We start from the raw sequence: 22,873 nt of genomic DNA, 5'->3' as shown, positions 1-22,873 counted from the left end.
AGGTTGGCTAGGGTCGGGGTGAGGGTCCATGCACAGAGCCCGGCACTCCACCCAACTCCCAGAACAAAGCGGCAGGACCCACCCTTCCCCAAGCAGCCTGCAGACTCGGCGGCGCCCATGGGCCAGCAGGGTGGTGGCCGAGGGGGCTCAGGGCCTGGCTTCCTGTGCGCCCAGGGGGATTGATAATTATAAAACCACGTGGCCTGCTGCTGCTGAGGAGCGTGGGAGCCCCTATGGTGTGTTGGAGCAGCACAGAGAAGGTTTTTGGAAGGAAAGCCAGGATGATGAAATCACCATATGTCCACCATTTGGAGCTCTGGACTTTTCAAAGGACACACCCCTGGTATGCTGAGGTGGGCGGGGAGGGAGTGGGCGTGCGGGGCTGCCAAGGGCTAGCTTGGGGAGTGGAGACCCTCAAGCCCACCATGCCCATCAGCCCCTCCCCCAAAGCCACCCCAATGGACACACATTTAAATAAAACCCGGGAGCCTGAGCAGCAGTGCAGCTTGACACGAGCTCCCCCACCCTCCAACCTAGAGACGCACTCCAGCGACCACTGGCGACCGCTCCGCGTACCATTTGCCCCTCACACCTGAGCTGGGGCAGTTCGCACAAAGTCAGCAGCCCAGAGAGACAGGAAGTGACTTGACTTGCCCAAGGCCACACGCCTGGTCAACAGTAGGCAGAGCTGTAGGACCCCACAGACAGCCACTCCTTGTCCCCCGGCTCCCTGGGGCAGGAGTGGGGCACTGCGCTTCCAGTGCGGCCCAGGGTAGGGGCAGCTTGCCATTCTGGTCAGCCCTGCAGGACCATCTACTGGGAGCAGCTGCTCCTCCCACCTGGGGAAGGGGAGCCAAAGACCCCCGAGCCTGCCTTGTGTCTGGGCCCCTCCTAGACCCAGAGGGCTATGCTGGGGTGGGGGGGGATGGGCAGGTCAGAAAACCTGGGTTCCTTGCCCCTCACTTGCACTTGGCCCTCACCTTCCCCCTGTTCTTGGGGTTCCTCCTCATCAGAGCCATCCTCTCTTTTCGCTAGGCCTGGGTCTTTGAACTGACAGTTTCCTTTTCTCACCATCCCAGGCCATTCGCAGAAGCCCACATGGAGTCCACGGCAGGCTGGCTTTTCCCCGTCCCCTGTACTTAGCATCTGGGTGCCACATGTTGTCCTTCTGCTGCCCAGCACTGGCCTAGGCCTGGAACCTGGGTAAGGAGCTGGAGGCTGGCACCATCCGCCTCCCACCTCCCCAGCCTCGAGGTATTAATCTTCGAAGGCAGGGTAGTAACTCCCTCCTTCTGGCAAGACCTTGTGAAGATAAGAGATCTGCAGTCACTTTGAAATGCTAAGAAGCACCATAGGAATGCAAGGTGTTATCACAAAGATCTGCTCCCCTCAGGGCTGGGTGAGAGCAATGCTAGCACCTTGATACCTAAGAGGCTCGTATTGGATGGGAGAGAGGTTATGGGGGGCAGGTGCCCCTGCACCTAGGTGGGCCTCTGGGAGTGTGAGGGAGGAGGTGTGGGAAGATGGGGTGGTGGAGGTCTCCCACTCACCCTCCTTCATCCACTGAGCACCCACCAACCATGCAGGGCCTCCTGCAGAGAGGCCTCTGTGGCCCTGGTGGTCTGGCTCACACAGGAGCAGAGAACAGATCTGCTGGGGCAAAGCAGGGCCAAGCGCAGGGGCTGTTTCTGCTGGCAGGGCTGGAGGACTGGCCGCTTGTTGAGGCTGACTCAGGCACAGAGTCCTGAGGGGCCTTATGACCTGGAGCTGCAAAGGAGGGGACAGGGAGCCTGACCCGACCCCCTTTTACAGATAAATGCAAGCTTGGAACAAGGATGGGACAAAATGAACACAGGACCAAACAGAATCAAGCACCAGATGGGCGGGGAGTGCCCAGGGCCAGTCCCAGCTCTGCTCACGCAGACCTCAGCAGGACTCAGTTTCCCCTCTGCTGCACCATGTGGGGATGGAGTCTGAAGGGCTGGGCAGAGGGTGGTGGATCTTATCTGAGGACTCGGCAGTGCCCAAGGTTCACACAGGGAGTGACCCAGAGGCCTCTCCAGTTGGCCCTTGACTGCTGACAACAGGAGGCTGTGTGGGGTGGGGGCGGGGGATCAGGACGTCCAAGAGGGGCAGCAAGGAACGGCCCATCTTCTCACCCAGGACCCTTCCCTACCCCTAGCTCCCCAGGAGATGGGAACTTGGTCCTGGCCTGAGCACGCAGCCCTCCTCTGGTCTCTGGCGCCCCCCTGTGGCCTCAGAGGGTGGGAATCCTCCCGTGGGCCGCATGTCTGTCGGGCCCCATAAGCAGGGACAGAACGCATTAGGTGAGAACCCTGAGGGCTCCATCTCACCATGCCAGCCCCTGCCCTCCAGCCCCTCCCCAGAGACACAGAGGCAGCGACGGGATCCTCAGATTTAGGTGTGAATCTTGACTCCCCTTCGGCCACCTGACTGACTTGGGCGAGACAGCCGGACTCCAGGTCCACATTTCCCAGACTGTGGGCCCCGCGAGGCCAGAGGGCAGGTGTCTGAGGAGGTTAAGTGGGAGACCCCTCGGAAAGCCCCGTGTGCTGCACCACAGACATTCACAGAGCGCCTCCTCCCTCAGCGCCGGCAATCTGACCCTGTCCAGGCTCAGGGAGGTCCCCGTCTGCGGGGGGAGGCAAATCCCCAAAGAGGTCTTTCAGTGGAAGAATTTGTTGTCTAAAGCCACTAAAATGCCCCACCCTGTGGTCCCTCCTCTTGGACAGACCCACAATCCCATGGTGTCTGGTCCAGCGCAGCTGGAGACAGCTGGACAGAAGGCAGAAATACCACTGGACAGAGTCGTCCTTCCCACCCCCCGCCTCCTCCAGCCCAGCTCAGACCTCTCCTTGGCCCCGAAGCTCGAGGCCAGGCCGCAAGCCCTGGTCCCGCCTAGCGTAAGAAGCCGTGGTGGAGTCAGCAGCCCAGCCCCGCTCCAAGGTCCAGCTGCAGGGCCTGCTCACTCTCAGCCTCTCAATTCACCTTCGTCCTACCCAAGCCTCAGTGTGTCCACCTGCCAAATGGGTGTAACCATCCCTGCCTCACCTAGCTGTCCCCCAGGTCGGCTGTAACGGTACAAATAAAGTGAAATCAGAAACTAGCGAGTTTTTTGGAGGGGGGCGCCGAGAGCGGACGGCATCCCGGCGAGGAAGCGGACTACAACTCCCATCCGGCTCCGGGGCCGCGGGCGCCCCAGCCCGTCTCCCTGAGCTGAGGGGCCGGCGGCCGCTGCCCTGGGGGCGAGGGAAGCTGCAGGGCCCGGGCACCCCTCGCCTCGGTTAGGGGCCGGTGAGGGGCCGGTAGGGCGGGGTCTGGGGCCGCGCCGGGGTCTGGGCGGCCTTCCCGGCCCCCAAGGGACACCCCCTTGCCCCGCCCCGCCCAGGAGTTACTCCTCGGGGTCCGCCCCCCCACTTCCTGGCCGAGGTTGGCCCCGCCCCCGTGCGCCTCCACCCTCCCACCTTCACCTCCAGTCGCGTCTGCTATTGGCCGGCGCTCACCTGCCCGTCCGTCGGGGGGCGGGGCAGGGGGCGGGGCGCGGCGCCCAGGTGAGGGCGCGCGGGCGGCGGCAGAGGAAGGTGACAGCGGGGAGGGCGGGAGGGTGGGGGGAGGACGCGCGGACCGACCGACAGACGGACCGACGGGCGGGCATGCGGGCGGGCCGGCTTTAGCCCGGGCGCGGGGCTCCGGCCGCGGCCATGGAGCAGCGGCGGCGCGCGCTGGAGGAGCTGGCACGGGGCGAGGCCGGCGGCGGCCCGGGGCTCGACGGCCTCCTGGATCTGCTGCTGGGGCTGCACCACGAGCTCAGCAGCGCCCCCCTGCGGCGGGAGCGCAACGTGGCGCAGTTCCTGAGCTGGGGTGAGTGGCCCAGGCGGGATCGAGGGGGGCGGCCCGAGGGACACCACGCCGGGACCCTCTTCCCCCGCACTCCACTCCCACAGACCCTCCCACAGGGAGCCGCACCCCCACCGGTCTCCCCCACCCCCCCGCAGACACCCCGCAGTGGCTCTGACACGTGCCACCGGACCCCGCAGGTCCTCTCAGTCACCTGCACACCTTACCCTCGCTCAGATTTGCACACACACTCTTCCCCACTCACAGAACCTGGCACGATGCACAACACATGTCTCACACCGACACACACACACTCGGTCCAAGGTATAGACCCAGACACATGCACACAACCCAGGCTCTACAGAGGCACGTCCAGGATTGCTCCTTCCCACGTCACACCTCGTGCCCGTGAGAACACACACTCTCACACACGCAGACCCCCATGCACATCACCCACTGACACACATGCTTTCTCAGTCTCCCACCTACCACACAGACACACCAAGATACTCATACATAGCTCACAGAGAGACCCGGGGAGCCCCACACTTCACCCTGCAGACCACCCCCAACTACACGGGCTGTTACACACTCGCCTACTTCCACTCACGGATCTGTAGGAGTTGCACATTTGCCAGCATCCCTCCCCCCTCCTCCCCCCACACACACTTTCATCTCCCTGCATACAAGACCACCCCAGCCTGGCCACAGGAACCAACCTCTCAGCCCCTTTGTCTGTGCAAGCCGCTGGCCATGCTTCCTGAGGGCTGTTCTCAGGGCCAGGGAGGGGGGCCTGGCTGGAGGTGGGTCTGCACCCCTTCCTGGTTGACTCATCTGAGTCACCGGGAGTGGCTGGCCCAGGGTGACCCTGAGCCCGACATGGGCACCGGCGCCAGCCCCAGGGCTCCCTGGTCACACCTGCCAGGGCATGGGGGGAGGACACAGGGGCCTGGTCTGTAGGGTGGGGTGAGGCGGGTGTTTGCCCAGTGGGCGACTAGCATTCCTGGCACCCCTGAGCTCTGGGCAGGCACAAGGCACGGCCTGGCACAGTTGGGGGCCTTCAGGACAAGCCAGTGAGTTAGCCCCCAGCCCCCGCCCTCTCCTCTGGGGTGAGGGCCATCACAGGGCTTCTGCCTCTGCTGCCTGCCTGTCTCCCCGGGACTTCTGCACCCTATGTGTGTGTGTGTCTGACCGTGTTGTCATCACCCCCTGTGACGCCCACGTGTGTGTTTGTGTGTGTGTTTGCACACACAGTTGCTCCTCCCTGCCTGCCTCTGGCACCTCTGCTTCGGACCCCAGCGTGGGGGCCTGTCTGTTGACATCTCCTAAGGTAACACACAGGGCAGTGACTCACTCCTCTCCTGCCCCAACTTGTCCCTGCTCCTGCCCAGAGCCCCCATCCCCTGCAGCAAGGTGAGGGGACTGTGCAGCCTGTCCTAGGGGCCTGGGTCCTCCTGGCTGTGGGCCCCGGGCTTTGGCCTGTCTGGTTGATGGGTAGCTGCCCTGGCCTCCGTTCCCCCTCGGAGCCTGTGGCTGCTGCTCTTCCCCAGCTGTGCACGCAGACCTGGGAAACAGACAATTAATTTCTGTAATGAGGTTTCCACACCACCCCTGCTGCGGGGGTTCTGCCTGATAAACCTGTGGAGCAGCTCTCTGTCCTACCCACAGACCCGCCCAGCTGGCAGCGAGTTTACCTCCTGGCAGGGGGAAACTGAGGCAGGGAGCCAGACTGCAGCTGCCCCCACCCCCTGCTGGTCGCTCTTGCCTCCCTAACTTTCCAGTCCCTAATTCCCTCCCCAGCCCTGTAGAGGGGCCTGGGAGTGGCTGGAGATGCCCCTCGTGGGAGGATGAGGGACTCTGAGGCAGGAGGAGGTTCCTGGCCAGGAGAAGGCCGCGTCGAGAGACGGGGAGGGCTCAGAGTTGTAGGGCTGGTCAGGCCTGGAGGAGATCCTGGGTGCCCACACCCTCGGGTGCCAGCGGCAGGCGCCAGCAAAAGGACTTTTGGCTCTTGTGAGAAGCCGGGCAGACCTATCCTTGCCTCCAGACTGAAGAGGCCCCACACGGGGAGCACAGAATCTGTCCCCAGAGCCCTGCAGAGCCACTGTCCTCCCTGTTCTCCGGGGCTGCCCTAGGCCTCACCCACAGCCAGATACCTCTGTGCCTACAGGGTCCCAGGACCGGGGCCCACAGCTCCTCAATGGCAGAGAAGCCTCTCTGGGGACAAAGAATGTTGCCCGTCCAGTTTCCCAAGACAAGCCCGGCCTGGTCCTGTAGAGGGCCAAGAACTGTGAGCTGGGGGTGGGAATGGTATCCCCATCGTCCCCAGGGTGACCTGGCCAGCCAGGGTCAGCCCCCAGGCTGGGAAGAACTATAAGTTCCATCAGCCCCTGGGGCGGAGGCTGCCTGGAGTCTGGGGACAGGGGTCCAAGGAGCCATGGATTCAGGGAGGGCTGGGGTCAGGGGGTGAGCAGAGCCAGGACCTCACCTTCCATGCTTCTTGATCATGGCTGCGTGGGCCACAGCACCTATCAACCCTCTGGCCAGAGGCCGTCCCCTGGGGAGGTCCTCCCTGCCCTGGCCTCCTGGGAGTTGCAGGTCCTGGCTTTCCCCATGTGGGAGAGGAAGCTGGGGCCCTCCGCAGGTTCCCTGAGCCCCTCTGTGTCCCCTCAGCCAGCCCCTTCGTCACGAAGGTGAAAGAGCTGCGGCTGCAGAGAGATGACTTTGAGATCTTGAAGGTGATCGGCCGAGGGGCCTTCGGGGAGGTGAGCACAAGGCTTGGGGAAGGAGGGAGGAGGGTGTGCGCGCCCAGGCTGGCCTGACCCCTGTGCTGTCTGTGGCCTCAGGTCGCCGTGGTGAGGCAGAGGGACAGCGGGCAGATTTTTGCCATGAAAATGCTGCACAAATGGGAGATGCTGAAGAGGGCCGAGGTCAGTCTGGGGTCTGCTGGGACTTTGGCGCCCCACAAAGGGGCAGGGAGGGGTGCGTGCTTCCAGTGAGGCATACACGGGAAGGGGCGAGCACGGCTGCTGAACAGGCAGGGGATCCACCCCCAACAGCCGCCCACTTCCCCCAGCCCTTCCTCAGGGAAGCCTTTCTTCGAAGAAAGCAGAGTTGTTCCCATTTTCCTTATGAGAACACCGAGGCCCAGAGCACTAAAGCATGGGCTTGGGCTCACACAGGCAACTTCCATCCAGCTTCTGCTTACTGAGTCTCCCCCCACCCGCTGAGCTGGCCAGCAGGGTTTCCTGGCTCTGATCCCACCCCGCCCCCTGCTCCCCAAACCTGCTGCAGACAGCCTGTTTCCGGGAGGAGCGGGACGTGCTGGTGAAGGGGGACAGCCGCTGGGTGACTGCTCTGCATTACGCCTTCCAAGACGAGGAGTACCTGGTGAGGACACTCAGCAGGGTTGGAGGGGAGTTGCCTGGGAAGAAAGGAGAAGGCCCTTGGGGGCCAGAGGCGCTGGGTCCAAGGAGAGAGAGACCCTCCGACTGGGACCAAGAGGTTTCCACTCCCCTCCAGCTCCCAGGCCTGCAGCCTCTGATTGAGGCCTGGCTGGGAGCTGGCCAGCCCAGAGCTACTGGGAGACACAGCCCTGTCTTCCCTGAGCCCCATGGAGCAGTAGGAGACAGGGCCCTGGGGCAGGTGCCCCCCACCCTCCCGCTCTGATTCTTGCCCCCCACCCACTGCCACCCAGTACCTCGTGATGGACTACTACGCTGGTGGGGACCTCCTCACTCTGCTGAGCCGCTTCGAGGACCGCCTCCCGCCCGAGCTGGCCCAGTTCTACCTGGCTGAGATGGTGCTGGCCATCCACTCACTGCACCAGCTGGGCTATGTCCACAGGTGGGGCCCCCAAAGCCCCCGCTGTCCTGTCCAGCCCCTCCTCTGGGGACAGCTGACGACACGCATGCCAAGCCCTGTGCTGGATGCTTCAAATGCACAATGCTTTCACATCCTCACACCGAAACCTTATGTGGTGGGGCTGCTATTATCCCATTCTACACATGAGGAAGTCAGGGCTCGCTTAACCCAGGGAAGTGGGCACCCTGGGTAAGTGGGTGGCCGAGCCATGGTTTGCACTGGGCCAGTCTGCCTCCTGCATCCCCCACTGCACACTCTGCTGCCTCCGAGGGTCGTCTTTATGGGCCCCTTTCCCCAATCTAACCACCTGCTTCCTTCTTGGGAGCCAGGAGGCCTGGCCACTAGCCTTGCCCCCTCCCACATGCATGCACACACATGCTGCTCGCATGTGCTCACAGGAACACGTGTGAGCATATACATGGTAGTGGGTGCACGTGCCCCTGCACGCACGCCCAGGCGTGTGCCTAAACGCACATCCACACACCCAGGTCAAGCCCCTCGCTCTCCCTGCCCTTCCTCAGGGATGTCAAGCCGGACAATGTCCTGTTGGATATGAATGGACACATCCGCCTGGCTGACTTTGGCTCCTGCCTGCGTCTCAACAACAGTGGCATGGTAAGGATCCACCCCAGAGTGGGGGCAGGGGACATCCGGCCAGGAGAACTCCCAGGGGAATGGGAGGCACCAGGCCTAGTGCAGGGAGCAGCAGGCTCCCAGGGCAAGGAAGGGCTGGGCCCAGGCCCCAGGTAAGGGGCATCAGGCTAGCTGAGCCCTAGGGAGTGGGGGTGCCAAGGCCACGGTGAGGGGCCAGCAGGCACAGCTAAGCCTGAGGCTGTGCTTATGATGTCAACACCACCACCACCACCCACAGGTGGATTCATCGGTGGCAGTGGGGACCCCTGACTACATCTCCCCTGAGATCCTGCAGGCCATGGAGGAGGGCAAGGGCCACTACGGCCCACAATGCGACTGGTGGTCGCTGGGAGTCTGCGCCTACGAGCTGCTCTTTGGGGAGACGCCCTTCTATGCTGAATCCCTGGTGGAAACCTACGGCAAGATCATGAACCATGAGGTCGGCCGCCAGGCTCTGGGGTTCTGGGAGGGCAGTGGGACTTCTGAGCCCGCGTGGTTGGTGATGCCTGCAGGCAGGGTGGGATCCTGGCCACCCACCTGCATCCCTCCCCCTGGGCCTGCAGGACCACCTGCAGTTTCCCCCGGATGTGCCCGACGTGCCGGCCAGCGCGAGAGACCTGATCCGCCAGCTGCTGTGCCACCAGGAGGAGCGACTGGGCCGCAGAGGGCTGGACGACTTCCGGAACCACCCTTTCTTCGAAGGTGTGGACTGGGAGCGGCTGGCGACCAGCACTGCCCCCTACATCCCTGAGCTCCGTGGGCCCATGGACACCTCCAACTTCGACGTGGATGATGACACCCTCAACCATCCAGTGAGTGGCGGGTCCCAGTGCAGTAGGAAAACTGCCTTGCCCCTTGCTGGTTGTGGAAACACCCCTGAAGGTCCCCAAAGCAGTTGTTGGGCTCAGGATGAGGCGTTGGGACCCCAGAGGTTCACGGGGGTTGTGGTTCGCCTGCACTTGTTCACCTGCACTGAGGTGGGTTGTGGCAAGTGAAAGCCCTTTGACCTCAAGTGTCAGCCTATTAACCAGAACTTGTATAAGGAAGATGACTCCCAGCAGCGCCTGGGAGGCCATGACCTCAAGGACTCATGGGAGTTGTGGTCCATTTGGGGAGGCCATGTTACCCCCCCTAGGTTTCCACCTGAGTGGGAAAAGGTCGGTGCTCCCAGTCCCAGGGGGTCGCCTGGGGCTGCACCTGTTGACTCTGGCTCTCCCTCCTCCTCCTGCAGGGGACCCTGCCACCACCCTCCCATGGGACCTTCTCCGGCCACCACCTGCCATTTGTGGGCTTCACCTACACCTCGAGCAGGTGGGTCTGGTCCTTACACACCTGGTGGGAAGCTGGGGGCTGCCCGGCCTGGAGGATGCAGGGAGTGTAGCCCATCGGAACCCTGGGAAGGGCCGACTGGCCCACCCATGTGATCGGTGCTCAGGATGTGTGCTCTGAGCCTTCAGGAGGACAGCCCCCCATGTCCTCAAGGTCTTGGTAAACCCATGCCCATGAGCCCTCAGGGTCCTGCCCAGCATTGGGTCCTCACGGTCCCCTCCACGGCAGGCGAGGAGTGTACTGGACCCAGAGCCAGAGGCTGGGGTGGAGGTGCAAGGGCCCCTACGGCTCCCGAGCCTCACTTTGTGCCTCTGTGAAATGGGTGGGATGCTCTTTCCAGTTCCATTCGTGGGGCTGGGCTGAGACCACAGCGAGGTCCCCGGCCAGGAGGTACTCCGAGGTGTAAGCAAACGCATGTGACCCGCGCTCAGGGGCGCCCACTGTGTGCCGGGCACGGGGCTGCCTGGGCCCATTTCACCGGGTCCTCTTGACAGCCCTTGGAAGGGGCTCTGTTATCACCTCCATTTCCTGGGAGGAAACTGAGCCTCAGAAATGTTGGGTGACTGTTCAAGGTCACACAGCCTCTGAGGGCCAGGACTGGGGCTTGAACCTGGGTCCGGGGGACCCTGGAGCCAGTGCCCTGGGCTGCTGCCCATGGGTCTCCCAAGGGCGGGGCCTGGTGTGATTGCTTCCCTCCCAGCACGGAGCCCGGGCTGGTGCAGAGCTGGCGGCAGTGGGTGTTTCTGGGATGTGTGAATGATTGGACGCCAGAGGATGGACGAGGCTCCGAGGGGAGGGGTTTCTGCTAACTTGTGTTGCCCTGCTCTCCCTAGTCCCAGCCCTGAGAGCAGCTCCGAGCAGGTGGCTGCCCTGGAGCAGAGGCTCCGTTGTCTGGAGCAGGAGAAGACGGAGCTGAGCCGGAAGCTCCAAGGTACCGGGGAGCCAGCTGGGCTGGGGCGGGGTGGGTCTGACCTGGGGCTACTGCTGCAGGACTAACCACTCACCTGAGGATGCCCCCCACGGCAGAGGCCCTGCAGATGCCCTCGGACCACCGGGAGCTGGAGCAGCTGCGGAAGGAGGTGCAGACTCTACAGGACAGGCTGTCAGGTATTCCCACACCCCCACCCCATCTCTTCTCCCCTCCCCTCACCCTGGAGGCTAAGTGGCTTTCCCAGCACACCTGAGTCTAACCTGAGTTCCAGTCTTGCCCCTGCTCTGTACATGCTGTGTGATCTTAGGGAAGTATCTTAAAGTCTCTGAGCCTGCAGGTAGAAAATGGGTCAAGGAGACCCCCCCCCCCAGGCTGTGGTGAGGGTTTCATGAGATACTGCCCGTGGAGTGCCTGGCTGAGGCCAGGGCAGTCCATATGTACAGGTCTCAGTGACAATTTCCGGCAGAGATGCTGAGGGAAAGCAAGGCCCCCGTGTCTCAGACGGAGGGTAGCCCAGGCCAGCACAGTGACCTTCAGCAGGAGAGAGACCGGCTCCTCCAGGTGAGGGCCTGGTGAGGTGGGTGAGTGGCCCAGGGCTTCATGCAAAGGAGGTCCATGCCCTGACTCCAGGCCCCCCGCCCCCCCAGGAGCTGGCCGAGGCTCAGACAAGGCTGCAGATGCAGGAGCAGGAGCTGGGCAGAGCCCAGGGGCGGCAGGAGGAGCTGCTCCAGAGGCTGCAGGAAGCCCAGGAGAGAGAGGCATCCACAGCCAGCCAGACCCAGGCCCTGAACTCCCAGCTGGAGGAGGCCCGGGATGCCCGGAGGGAGGTGAGTGATGGCATGGGAGGGAACACAGCAGGGTCCCCATGACCCTCAGCATGGCAGGAGGAAGCTGGGGAGCTCAGTTTGAGGGGCTGGGAACTCCCTGTGCCTTTGCACCTCCCACTGTGGCTGGCAGCGCCCTGAGCAAGGGGACATTTAGGGTGGGGTGGGCTGGGGTCCACCGCCTCCACTCCTGCTGCGGCTGGCAGAGCCCAAGAGTCCATAGCAAGGTGGAGGAGAGGGGTGGGGTAGACAAGGTCAGCACTGGCCACCTCTTTACTCATCACAGCTGCAGGCCCAGGTGGCCACCCTGAGCCGGGAGGTGAGGCGGCTCCAGAGAGATCAGGAGCGAAGCCTTGAGAAGGAGCCATCCCAGGTCAAGGTAGTGACATCTTACCCCCTGCCCAGTGGCATTGCCCTTGGCCTGACCTACTCGGGGCCCTCGGGGCCAGGCCTGTGTCCCAGGGGTAGGGTGGGCCATGGCTTCTCAGGCCCCTGACCCTCTCCATGTCCTCAAGACCGTCCACACCACCTCCGAGACCAACGGCACGGGCTCGCCCAAGAGCAGGCCTCAAGAAGCCCAGCTCAGGAAGGAGGTGGCCGCCCTGCGTGTGCAGCTGGAGCAGGCCCGCAGCCACGGGTGAGCTGGGCAGCCGGGGCAGGGGACAGGACGCCGGCCCGAGCTGGGAGTCACCGGGTCGTCCTCATCCTCCCCAGGCCGAGCGGGAAGGAGGAGGCTCTGTGCCGGCTGCAGGAGGAGAACCGGCGGCTGAGCCAGGAGCAGGAGCGGGTGAGCAGGGCAGACGGAGGGCAGGACAGCCAGATGGGCAGTGGGACAGGTGTGGGAGCTGCCGGGATCCCGGGGCAGGCTGTCTCCCCAGACGGTGGGCAAGCTGCTGTGGTGGATGAGGGTGTACACAGATGGGACTCAGGGACACTGGGGCCCCTGTGGACTGACCCCAGCTTCCCCGCCGGCCCCCAGCTGGTGGAAGAGCTGGAACGGGAGCTGCAGAGTAAGCAGCGGCTGGAGGGCGAGCGGCAGGAGTCAGAAAGCAACTGGGAGGCCCAGCTCGCCGACATCCTCAGCTGGTGGGTGCTGGGGGCTGGGAGCCAGGGGCTGGGCCCAGGCAGGGCTGAGGGCCCGCCCATGACCCTGAGCCCCTGCCCAATCAGGGTGAATGATGAGAAGGTCTCCAGAGGCTACCTACAGGCCCTGGCCACCAAGATGGCCGAGGAGCTGGAGTCCCTGCGGAATGTGGGCACCCAGACGCTCCCCACCCGGCCACTGGTGAGCCCCGGAGACACCCTGGGAGGAGGGGGTGCCGGTAGCCTCACTCCACAGGTGGGGACACTGAGCTCGTGGAAGATCAGTGACTTGCCTAAGCTCACAGCGGATCAGTGGCAGAGCTGGGGCTCTGAGCCTGGCCAGGTGACGGGGGGAACCGTGTGCTCGGGTGGGAAGGGCCTCTGAGGCAGCCAGGCCCGGGGGCTATCTTACGTGGGTGCCCCCGGCCACCAGGACCACCAGTGGAAGGCACGGCGGCTGCAGAAGATGGAGGCCTCGGCCAGGCTGGAACTGCAGTCGGCACTGGAGGCCGAGATCCGGGCCAAGCAGAGCCTGCAGGAGCGGCTGACGCAGGCGCAGGAGGCCCAGCTGCAGGCCGAGAGGTGAGACTAAGGCAGGCGCTGCCGAGGGGTCCGGGGCCCATGCAGAGGCCTGGCCCCATGGCGAGCCTTCCCTGGTTCTCCCCCAGCCGTCTGCAGGAGGCCGAGAAGCAGAACCAGAGCCTGAAGCAGGAGCTGGCTGCACTTCGGGAGGAGCTGCGAGCCCGCGGGCCAGGAGGTGGGTGGCCACCCGCGTGCCGGTCCTTGAGCTAGTCCGCCACACCAGCCTCATGGTCACCAAGGGGTCCTTGCAGGGCTGTGGAAACGAGTTTGTCCGGACTCTGCTGCTTACCCCACCCTCTGTTAGCCAGCACTTATTGAGCGCCTGCTGCATGCCAGCCCTCCCCCTCCACCCCTTCCCCCCAGCCTGCAGTCATTTCTCTATTTTACTGAGGTGGAAACTGAGGCCCTGGTTTCTCAGGAACAAGTGTAGGGCTGGGCCAGGGATGCCACCCCCAGTGACCTGTGCCCTCTGTTTACAGACACCAAGCCCTCAAACTCGCTGATTCCCTTCCTGTCCTTCCGGAGTTCAGAGGTAGGAACGGGTACAGGGGCTGGTTGGGGAGGAGTCCTGGGGAGAGGCACAGGGGCCTTGATTCGCCCCCCATCTCCATCCCCAGAAGGATCCCGCCAAGGACCCTGGCATCTCAGGAGAGGCCCCGAGGCCGGGGTCGGAACCGGAGCTGAGGCCGGAGGGCCGCCGCAGCCTGCGCCTGGGGGTGAGGACAGATGAGAGCCACATCTGGGGGGCTGGGGCCCCTGCCTGTGGCTTCTCACCTGTTTGCTCGCCCTCCCCGGCAGGCTGTGTTCCCCAGAGCGCCTGCTGCCACCACAGCTGCTACAGAAGGCCCTCCCGCAAAGGTCAGTGCCTGGAGGCGCGGAGTGGGCTGGGGCGCCAAGCTGTTCTGCCAGGTTTCCAGGGACCCGCTTGGGTCCCTCCCTGTGCGTCATGGCTGGCAGACCACACTGGGGGGGGCGGGGTGGTGGTGATGAGTTTGAGCGCTACCACAGACTCACTGGGGTCAGAGTTCACACTGCCACCTGGCTTATTCCCTGGTCCCGCCTGACACCCCAGGATGGCCTCGTGGGTGGGGCACAGGGCCCCAGGAGGCCGGGGTCAGGCCTGGGTAATGGGTATGTCCCCTCCCCAGCCTGGCTCCCACACGCTGCGCCCCCGGAGCTTCCCGTCCCCCACCAAGTGTCTCCGCTGCGCCTCGCTGATGGTGGGCCTGGGCCGCCAAGGCCTGGGCTGTGATGGTGAGACCCCCACGCTACCCGCACACCCACTCCCGTGCCCAGCCACAGCCCTGGGGTGGAGGGAATGGCAGCGGCCCTGGCCCGGAGGCTCCCAGGCCGTTTCTCTCAGCCCAGGCCCCTGGTACCTCTTGCTCAGCATTTCCCTGTGCTCAGTTTCTCTCATCTCACTTGATGGGGAATTGGTGACAGTTCAGGGGCCACCACGGCCTGAGGGAGGCTGGGGCTGGGCTGCCCCACCCAGCCTCACACCACCTGCCGTCTCCCACTTTCCCCACAGCCTGCGGCTACTTCTGTCACTCAACTTGTGCCCCACAGGCCCCACCCTGCCCCGTGCCCCCTGACCTTCTCCACGTGGCCCTGGGAGTGCACCCCGAAACGGGCACGGGCACTGCCTATGAGGGCTTCCTGTCGGTGAGCTGGCGCCGGGGAGGGGAGGGCGGGCACAGGTGGGCTGTGGGCCTGGCGGGCCCTCCCATGCCTGCCTTCCCCATAGGTGCCTCGACCCTCGGGTGTCCGGCGGGGCTGGCAGCGGGTGTTCGCTGCCCTCAGTGACTCACGCCTGCTGCTGTTTGACGCCCCGGACCCGCGGCTCAGCCCAGCCAGCGGGGCCCTCCTGCAGGCACTGGATCTGAGGTGGGTGCCAGGTGGCGGCCTGGGGCAAGAGACCAGTGGATTGAGGGGCACCCGGGGGCAGTGCGACCTCTGACCTGCTCCCTGGACTTCCCAGGGACCCCCAGTTCTCTGCCACCCCTGTCCTGGCCTCTGATGTGATCCATGCCCAATCCAAGGACCTGCCACGCATCTTTAGGGTGAGTGTCTGGGGCAGGATGGTCTGGACCACTGTCCACCTCCACGCTGGCCTCACTCCAGCCACTTTTCGCCATCTCCATGGCTGCCGCTTCATCTGGCCCCCTCGCCCCCACATGGTCGGCTACAGTAGCCTCCATTCTGGCCCCAGCATCTATGCTCCATCCTGCAGTGCAGCGAGCTTTCCATATGTGAAGCTGGCCGTGTCCTGCCTGTTTAGGCCCCTTCTGTGGCTTCCCATTGCCCTCAGGCTGCTCCAGACTGTGGCCTCAAGGCCCCACATTTCTGACCCTGCAGCCTCCCAGCCTCTCCCCTGGAGCCTCTCTCTGCTCTGACCATGCTTTCTCCAGTCCCCAAAGTGCCCTGTGCCCGTGGACGCTTCACATTCTGTTCCCTGTGCTCGGTCCCCTGCCTGCTTCTCCACTCACACCCAGGCTCCAGCAGAAATGTCTCTTGCCCTGGGAGGTGGTCTTTCACCGCTTAGCCTGGGTTCAGGGCCCTGGTGTATGTCCCCACAATGCCCCGTCCTTCCCCCACCACGCACCGGCCCCAGGGCTCTGGGGTTGTCCCTGTTCTTGTGTGACCACCCGTCTGGCTTATTACCTGCTATGAGACAGCACTAGCACTGTGCCCAGCGCGCTCACGCCGGTGCTAAGAAGCATCAGCTGGTGGAGGAAGGATGGCTGGCTCTTGGCCCGCGGCCCTCCAGCCTGGGTCCCTGCCCACAGGTGACGGCGTCCCAGCTGACGGTGCCACCTGCCACGTGCACCGTGCTGCTGCTGGCGGAGAGCGAGGGCGAGCGGGAGCGCTGGCTGCAGGTGCTGGGCGAGCTGCAGCGGCTGCTGCTGGACACGCGGCCACAGCCCCGGCCTGTGTACACGCTCAAGGAGGCCTACGACAATGGGCTGCCCCTGCTGCCGCACGCGCTCTGCGCCGCCATCATCGGTGAGCCTCCCACTGGTGGGGGGGGACGCCGCCCTGGGCAGGCTTCGGGCTGGATCTGGGCCTGCAGGGCAGTGCTGGCTCAGCCGCAGTCGCCAGGGCTGCGGTCACTGCCCTGCAGCCACAAGCTGTGGACTCTGCCTCGCACACATGGCCTCGACCCTCCCCTGGGCAAGGCTGTGTGAGGAGCCCAGGCTAGGGGACAGGGGACCTGGCTTCTGCTGCTCCATTTCTCTGTGCCTCAGTTTCTGCTTTTTCTAAAAGAATCTCAAGCCGGTGAAAAGAGCAAAGGCTTTAGTAAGAGAACGAGGGTTCCCCTCCTGGTTTTCCTACCAGCAGCCAGTGACCGGGGGGAGCCTGGACGCACCTGGGCCTCACACCGTCTTCTGTGGGGCTGCTGTGTTCAGCTGGGAGCCTGCTGCTCAGAGAGCGGGGCCTCCATAACGGACAGCTGGGGGAGGGCAAGGCAGCCGTGCCCCCTGGCTTCCCTCGGCAGCGGGGGCCCTGAGCCAGCCCTGCCCTGGCGAGCTGAGACCTCTCCCTGCAGTCACTCCGGGCGGGAGCCACAGGAGAGGCTGCGCGGGTGCCTCAGGGCCCCTGTGTCAGTTGGGAGCCAGGAGGATGAGGGCATTTACTGAGTGGCGATGGCTGTGGGCAAGGTGTCTGCTTAACCCCTGTACTGCTTCATCTCTTCACAGGCTCACAGCAGCTCTGTGAGAAAGGTACCATTATTGTCCCCACTTTACATAAGGGGAAACCAAGGCTCCAAGAGGTGACATGACTTACCCCAAATCTCACAGCTTGGGGGGTGCCTCTCACCTTGTCCCCTGGCCCCATGGCCCTTCCCCATCAGAGCCAGTGCAGACTCTGGGACAGAAGGGTCCAGTGATGCCGGGACAGCAGGATCGCTGTCCCCATGTCCTCAGGAGAAACTGAGGCTCAGCAAGGACAGCTGGACTGCCCAGTGTCCCACAGCTGGACAGGCCCCCTCAGCCCTGACTCCCTCCCTCCCTTTCCCAGACCAGGAACGGCTTGCTCTGGGCACTGAGGAAGGGCTGTTTGTGATCCACCTGCACAGCAACGGTACGTGCCAGGCTGGGCCAGGGTGGGCCTGGGCGGGGTCAGCCCCTGGGGACGGAGGAGGATGGCACTGGGCTGCTCCTCACCCACCTGCTGGTGACACTCTCCTTTGCCGCACCGCAGACATCTTCCAGGTGGGCGAGTGCCGGCGGGTGCAGCGGCTGGCCGTGAGCCCCACTGCGGGCCTTCTGGTCGTGCTGTGCGGCCGTGGCCCCAGCGTGCGCCTCTTCGCCCTGGCTGAGCTGGAGAGCACGGAGGTGGCGGGCGCCAAGATCCCCGAGTCTCGAGGCTGCCAGGTGCTGGCAGCCGGACGCATCCTGCAGGCCCGCACCCCCGTGCTCTGTGTGGCCGTCAAGCGCCAGGTGCTGTGTTACCAGCTGGGTCCGGGCCCAGGGCCCTGGCAGCACCGCATCCGTGAGCTGCAGGCACCGGCCCCTGTGCAGAGCCTCGGGCTGCTGGGCGACCGGCTGTGCGTGGGTGCGGCGGGTGCCTTTGCGCTCTACCCGCTGCTCAACGAGGCTGCACCTTTAGCTCTGGGGGCCGATCTGGTGCCTGAGGAGCTGCCACCATCCCGTGGGGGCCTGGGCGAGGCTCTGGGCGCTGTGGAACTCAGCCTCAACGAGTTCCTGCTGCTCTTCACCACCGCCGGGGTCTACGTGGACGGTGCCGGCCGCAAGTCTCGCATCCATGAGCTGCTGTGGCCAGCAGTGCCCACGGGCTGGGGTAAGGCCTGTGGAGGGCCAGGCTGGGTGGGGCCAGGCACCTGCGGTGTATCCCCCACGTCAGAGGAAGACAGGCTCCTGCCCAAACTCCTGAGGGTGGCCCTGGAGGCCAGTGTGTACCCTCCAGCCCGACCACACCCTGCCATGCCCTCGGTGGCATGCGTGCATCTTCCTCGCCCGTGCCTCGTCCCCGCTCTTCCCCTGACTCAACTACTCTCCTTTTCCTACGTGGCAAACTCTTAACCAAGTCCAGCCACAGTGTCAGCTCAGGGCCAGGAGCGGGTTGGCCCTCCATAAATGACCACCGTGATTGCTGTCATTGTCCTTATGGCTTTCATGCTTCCTGCCCTGTTCTTCCCCGTCATTGGTCCTTCGCTCCACTTTGCTCCCCAGCTTCCTTGTTCAGACCTCTGCCCTGGCTTAGCACCTTCTTGCAATGACTGGTTTGGTAGCTGGGAGGCTGCAGAGTGGCCTGGGGCTGGTTTCTTTATCACATACAGCGTCCAGTCCCGAGTCCCAGGGCAAGCACACCCCAGGGCTGTGAATGGAGGAATGAACAAATGAATGAATGATAAACAGGGCAGTGAGGGAGCCCAGCACGTTCACAGGTGGAGTCCAGGCTGAGAGGGACAGACAGAGCTCCCTTCATGAGCCATGGCCCTTCTGGGGCCAGGCCAGTGGGTTGGGTGTAACACAGACATTCAGCCTGTAGGCGGTGGGACGACCACCTGGGGCCAGTTCCCAGCTGTCACTCACCACGGGGTGACCTTGGCCATTACTTAGCTCTGGGGTTTCTGTGACCTCATCTGTAAGTTAGGGGGTGATAAGACTACCTACCCAGAGTTACTTGAGAATTAAAGGAGAAAAAATATGCAAAGTGGTTAGAACTATGCTTGGCATGGCACCTAGTGAGCTCTCCTGATGGTTATCTCTCATCTGTTATGGAGGTTGGGTGGGGCAACAGCAGAGTCTTCAGAAGGACCTTTGGTGTGGGCGTGGAAGTTCTTGCGCTATGGCACAGGCTGTTCCCCGTGGTACAGAGGAGGCAACAAGCCCAGAGAGGTGCCCGACTTGCCTGGGGCTGCACAGCGCAGTTTCCCACCCTGCAGGTTACGCAGCCCCCTACCTGACAGTGTTCAGTGAGAACTCCATCGATGTGTTTGACGTCAGGAAAGCAGAGTGGGTCCAGACGGTGCCACTCAAGAAGGTGAGGGGCTGCCAGAGCCCTGGGGCTGGATGGGGTAGGGTAGGGTAGCATGGCGTGACCTCTGTGCCTGCTGCCTCAGGTGCGACCCCTGAACCCAGAGGGCTCCCTGTTCCTCTATGGCACCGAGAAGGTCCGCCTGACCTACCTCAGGAACCGGCTGGCAGGTGAGGGAGTGGGCGTGCATGTGTATATGCATGTGCGTGCGCTGGCCTGTGCACACTTGTGGGTGTGTGACCCCGAGCACCGGCTGACTGGGGCCCTGGGGTCTTGGGGGCACCGCCCAGCTCTCTGCTTCTCCCGCAGAGAAGGACGAGTTCGACATCCCCGATCTCACCGACAACAGCCGGCGCCAGCTGTTCCGTACCAAGAGCAAGCGCCGCTTCTTCTTCCGCGTGTCGGAGGAGCAGCGGCAGCAGCAGCGCAGGTGCGCGTGCGCCGGGGGCGGCTGGGCGGGGCCTCCTAGCCTTGGGGGCGGGGCGAGGCCCGGGCCCGGGGAGGGCGTGTCAGCTTCGGGAGAGGGCGGGGGAGGTGTCAGCTTCGCCGCCCCCCTCCCTACCCCGCCTCGGCCCGCAGGGAGATGCTGAAGGACCCTTTTGTGCGCTCCAAGCTCATCTCATCGCCCACCAACTTCAACCACCTGGTGCACATGGGCCCTATGGACGGGAAGCCCAGCGCCAGGAACCCGCCCCGGGTGAGTCCTCCGGGGCCAAGCACGAGCCTCTCTGGTGAGGCTGAGCCAATCAGCGGCCTCTCCGGTGCGCTCCAGCCAATCACAGGCCTCTGCTTACCTGGGAGCCGGGACCTCGGCACGTCCGGGCTGGGGTCGAGGGCGCTTCATTTGGCCAGGTCGGTCGTGCTGCCCAGTGCCAGCCCCTCCACCCTGTCCCCCAACAGGCTCCGGAAGAGAAGGGCCGAGGGTCCCGCAGCTCCGGCCCGCAGCGGCCCCACAGCTTCTCGGAGGCCTCGCGGCGCCCAGCGTCCATGGGCAGCGACGGCCTTGCCGGAGACGCGGACCCCAGTAAGGACCGCCCCGCCCCACAGCCTCCAGTACCTCCACATCCCTCCCCCAAGTTTCCATCCCCTTTGGACCCCACAAATCTGACCTTGGATTTTTGTCCACTTCCTCCTCCTGCGCCTGGAGAAGTGAAGAGGAAGCCTTGGACATCTCTCTCCAGCGAGTCCGTGTCCTGCCCCCAGGGATCTCTGAGCCCGGCAGCCTCCCTGACACAGGTGAGCCAGTGGGGGCGTTCCCTTCCCCCTTTCAAAGACAGGCAGTTCTATGCTCGGCCCTTCGCTGGGGCCTGAGGCCAGAGAACAAGCTGAGCCCATCCCTGCCCTGGATCCTAAGAGATGCAGGTTCTTCCCTGTCTCACCCCAATGTGGGTCGGCCTAGTGGGAATCTCGGCTCTGATTGTCTCAGCAGTGTGGCCCCTGGCAAGGAGCCCAGCCTCCCTGAGCCTGTGTCACCTGTAAAGTGAGGCCATTATTACGAGGCCTGTTCGAGGCGATGATACCTCGGCACCGTGCCTGGCACATGGGGAGGGCACCACAAAGGGGAGCGCTTGGGATTCCCAACAGAGGCCCAGCCTGTGGGCAGGGGGTCAGAGGAGGAAGCAGTGCACTCTGGGGACTGGGGAAGACCTAAGAGGGGTTGGGAAGGCTCCCACTTACCCTCCAGGCACATGTCCAACTCCCACGCCCACTCCAGCCACACCAGGCCACTCAGAGCCCTGGGACTCGCCATGTGCTTTCACACCTCAGGCTCTGGCCCCTGCTGTCCCCTCTGCTTTGAATGCCCTTTCCTGTCCTCAACCTGATTAATGCCCAGGACACCCACAAAGCACCTTCTCCAAAGGTCACCTGGCTGCCTGGTCAGGAGGTCACTGTCCCCAGGGCTGGCACCTCCTTCGGCACCCTCCCTCCACCCACTCCTTGTCAGTCCTGCTGTGCTGTGGTTTTCGTCTTGCTGCCTGTCCTCCTCCATCAGCTGGGGGCTCCTTGATGGTGGGGGTCAAGTTTCTCTTCCACCCAGAGTAAAGCGTGTTTGTTGATTGAATGAAGAATGGAGTGAATGAACACAGGGACTTTGATTTGGGCGCCAGGGTTAAGTAGGAGTTCCCCAGGTTCTTGTCGTGTATCCCCACCCCCACCTCACATCTGGCCTCCTCCAGGGGCCCTGCTGCAGCCGGTGATGGGTCTTGGGGAGGCCTCTGGAAGGCGCTGGCCTGGTGAGGAAACAGTCCTGCCTTCTTTCCACCCTGGCTTCCTTCTCCTTCCCCTCCAGGTCTCAGAACGGCCCCGGAGCCTCCCGCCCGCCCCTGAACCAGAGAGCTCCCCTTGACACCCTCTGGCAGGGCCCACCCCAACCCCGGAATCAGGAGATGTGAGGGAGCCAAGAGCTTGAGGAGTGCCATGCTCCGGCTGGTCCGGGCTGTGTGGAAATTCGGACTCAGGGAGAGCCTGCTCTGGGCAGCGACTAGGAGGCTGGCCTGGGTTCCCAGGACCCAGGGGGCCTGACTCCCAGCCCCAACCTGTGCCAGCCACTGGAAACAGAATGACCCCCTTCTGCCCTGGGGGCCCCTCTGCCTGCTGTCCACGGGTGATTGTGCCAAAGCTCTCATTCCACTGCCGAGGCCAGGAGGCTTGTCGGCAAGAGTCGGGATGAAGGACGGAGAAGGGCCAGGTCCCTGGGAGTGGTCTGGGGTCGTCTTGACTGTCTAGACCCCAGGTGAGGCCGAGCTGAGGCATATCCCAGTCTCTGCTCAGGGTCAGGGTGGGAAAGACAGGCTCTGATCCAGAGAAAAGGAGGATAGAGAAGGAGAGAAGAATGTAGGTGAAAGAGGCGGGAGGAAGTAGAGGAGGAGACGATAGTGACTGGAGGAGGTGAGGGCCATCCAGAGGAGAAGGAGAGGATACAGGAGGAGTGGTGAAGAGGACGAGAGACAGGGGACGAAGAGGAGAGACAAGGGGAGAGGGGTGGAGGGGAGAGACAGCTGGAAGAACGCACGCCCACAGAGGGAGGAGCTTCGTGGGGTGGGAGCAGAGAGGGGCTCCATGAGCCAACTGACATTGTCATCTAATCCGCCCAGGGGGGAGATAATTCCTAGACAGGGATGGGATGGGGAGGGTATTTATAAGGGCTACTAGCTGGGAGATGGGCACCCGTTGGGGGCCACTGGAGGGTCTCCAGGCACACTCTGGCCCCTCCCAGAAAGGGGGGGGTCCTTTTTCTTAAAGCTTCAACCAACCATATTAGGGGATCATAGGAGGCATTTTATTATTGATCACAGTCATTATTATTATTATATTACTATTTTTATTAAATCTCCCTCTACTGACAAGTAGGGGGCAAAATAAGTATTTATCTTCTCAAATGCCATATTCCCGGGAGGGACCGACTCGGACGCTCTGTGAAGCAGTAAGAAATCAATAAAGACGACTTTGTAAACTGCTGGCCTCCCTGCCTGGATCTGTCTTCCTGGGGTGCAGAAAATGGGATCAGAGATGGAGGGATGAGGGAGGGAATCAGAGGCAGACAGTTAAAGACCAGGTTGTCTTCCCTGTATTTTCAGACATCAAAAGATTCAAATGGGGGTAAAGGAGGAGAGTTGAATAGCAAAGGGATGGTTTGCAGAAATGTGAGCAACATTAAGGGAACCCACCAAGGAGTGCCAGTACCCCCAAACCCTGGCAGCTGTGGGCAGCCGTTACCAGCCCCAGGTCAGCCGGGCAGGAAGAGGCAGTGGTGTTACCTGACAGG

General features: G+C 63.4%; 1 protein-coding gene across 23 annotated transcripts; it reads left to right on the top strand.

Annotated features, from left to right (window-relative positions):
- Positions 1 to 3,630: 3,630 nt before the first annotated feature.
- CDC42BPG (CDC42 binding protein kinase gamma) lies at positions 3,631 to 22,561 on the top strand. Of its 23 annotated transcripts, XM_023654380.2 has the most exons (39): positions 3,749 to 3,882; positions 6,026 to 6,145; positions 6,529 to 6,620; positions 6,702 to 6,785; positions 7,150 to 7,245; positions 7,553 to 7,701; positions 8,241 to 8,334; positions 8,591 to 8,791; positions 8,916 to 9,164; positions 9,584 to 9,663; positions 10,515 to 10,612; positions 10,708 to 10,788; positions 11,079 to 11,173; positions 11,260 to 11,439; positions 11,723 to 11,815; positions 11,952 to 12,073; positions 12,151 to 12,223; positions 12,416 to 12,522; positions 12,607 to 12,862; positions 12,953 to 13,101; positions 13,188 to 13,276; positions 13,581 to 13,633; positions 13,719 to 13,817; positions 13,900 to 13,959; positions 14,250 to 14,355; positions 14,633 to 14,766; positions 14,849 to 14,988; positions 15,083 to 15,164; positions 15,891 to 16,107; positions 16,803 to 16,826; positions 17,125 to 17,187; positions 17,308 to 17,907; positions 19,016 to 19,113; positions 19,193 to 19,277; positions 19,417 to 19,537; positions 19,687 to 19,804; positions 20,008 to 20,131; positions 20,255 to 20,343; positions 21,398 to 22,561. In XM_023654380.2, exons 4-39 carry the CDS (start codon positions 6,744 to 6,746, stop codon positions 21,452 to 21,454), a joined length of 4,524 nt encoding a protein of 1,507 aa, XP_023510148.2. In that variant the 5' UTR covers positions 3,749 to 3,882; positions 6,026 to 6,145; positions 6,529 to 6,620; positions 6,702 to 6,743; the 3' UTR covers positions 21,455 to 22,561. The 23 variants fall into 23 exon arrangements, with proteins under 23 accessions (XP_023510140.2, XP_023510138.2, XP_070084968.1 ...); XM_023654372.2 differs by lacking the exon at positions 6,026 to 6,145 and having other exon boundaries at positions 3,631 to 3,882; positions 19,398 to 19,537; positions 20,258 to 20,343; XM_023654370.2 differs by lacking the exon at positions 6,026 to 6,145 and having other exon boundaries at positions 3,631 to 3,882; positions 19,398 to 19,537.
- Positions 22,562 to 22,873: the final 312 nt, after the last annotated feature.

Source organism: Equus caballus, chromosome 12 (assembly GCF_041296265.1).
Source record: "Equus caballus isolate H_3958 breed thoroughbred chromosome 12, TB-T2T, whole genome shotgun sequence".
NCBI lineage: Eukaryota > Metazoa > Chordata > Mammalia > Perissodactyla > Equidae > Equus > Equus caballus.
The sequence above is the reverse complement of the archived record's forward strand: the minus strand, read 5'-3'. Positions and strand labels throughout refer to the sequence as shown.

Bases quoted from the DNA above. Each gene is read 5' to 3' on its own strand.
- CDC42BPG (XM_023654370.2), top strand. From the start codon at position 3,723: ATGGAGCAGCGGCGGCGCGCGCTGGAGGAGCTGGCACGGGGCGAGGCC. The intron at 14,356-14,632 runs GTGAGACCCCCA...CTTTCCCCACAG, and splicing joins CCAAGGCCTGGGCTGTGATG to CCTGCGGCTACTTCTGTCAC. The intron at 16,827-17,124 runs GTACCATTATTG...TCCCTTTCCCAG, and splicing joins ACAGCAGCTCTGTGAGAAAG to ACCAGGAACGGCTTGCTCTG.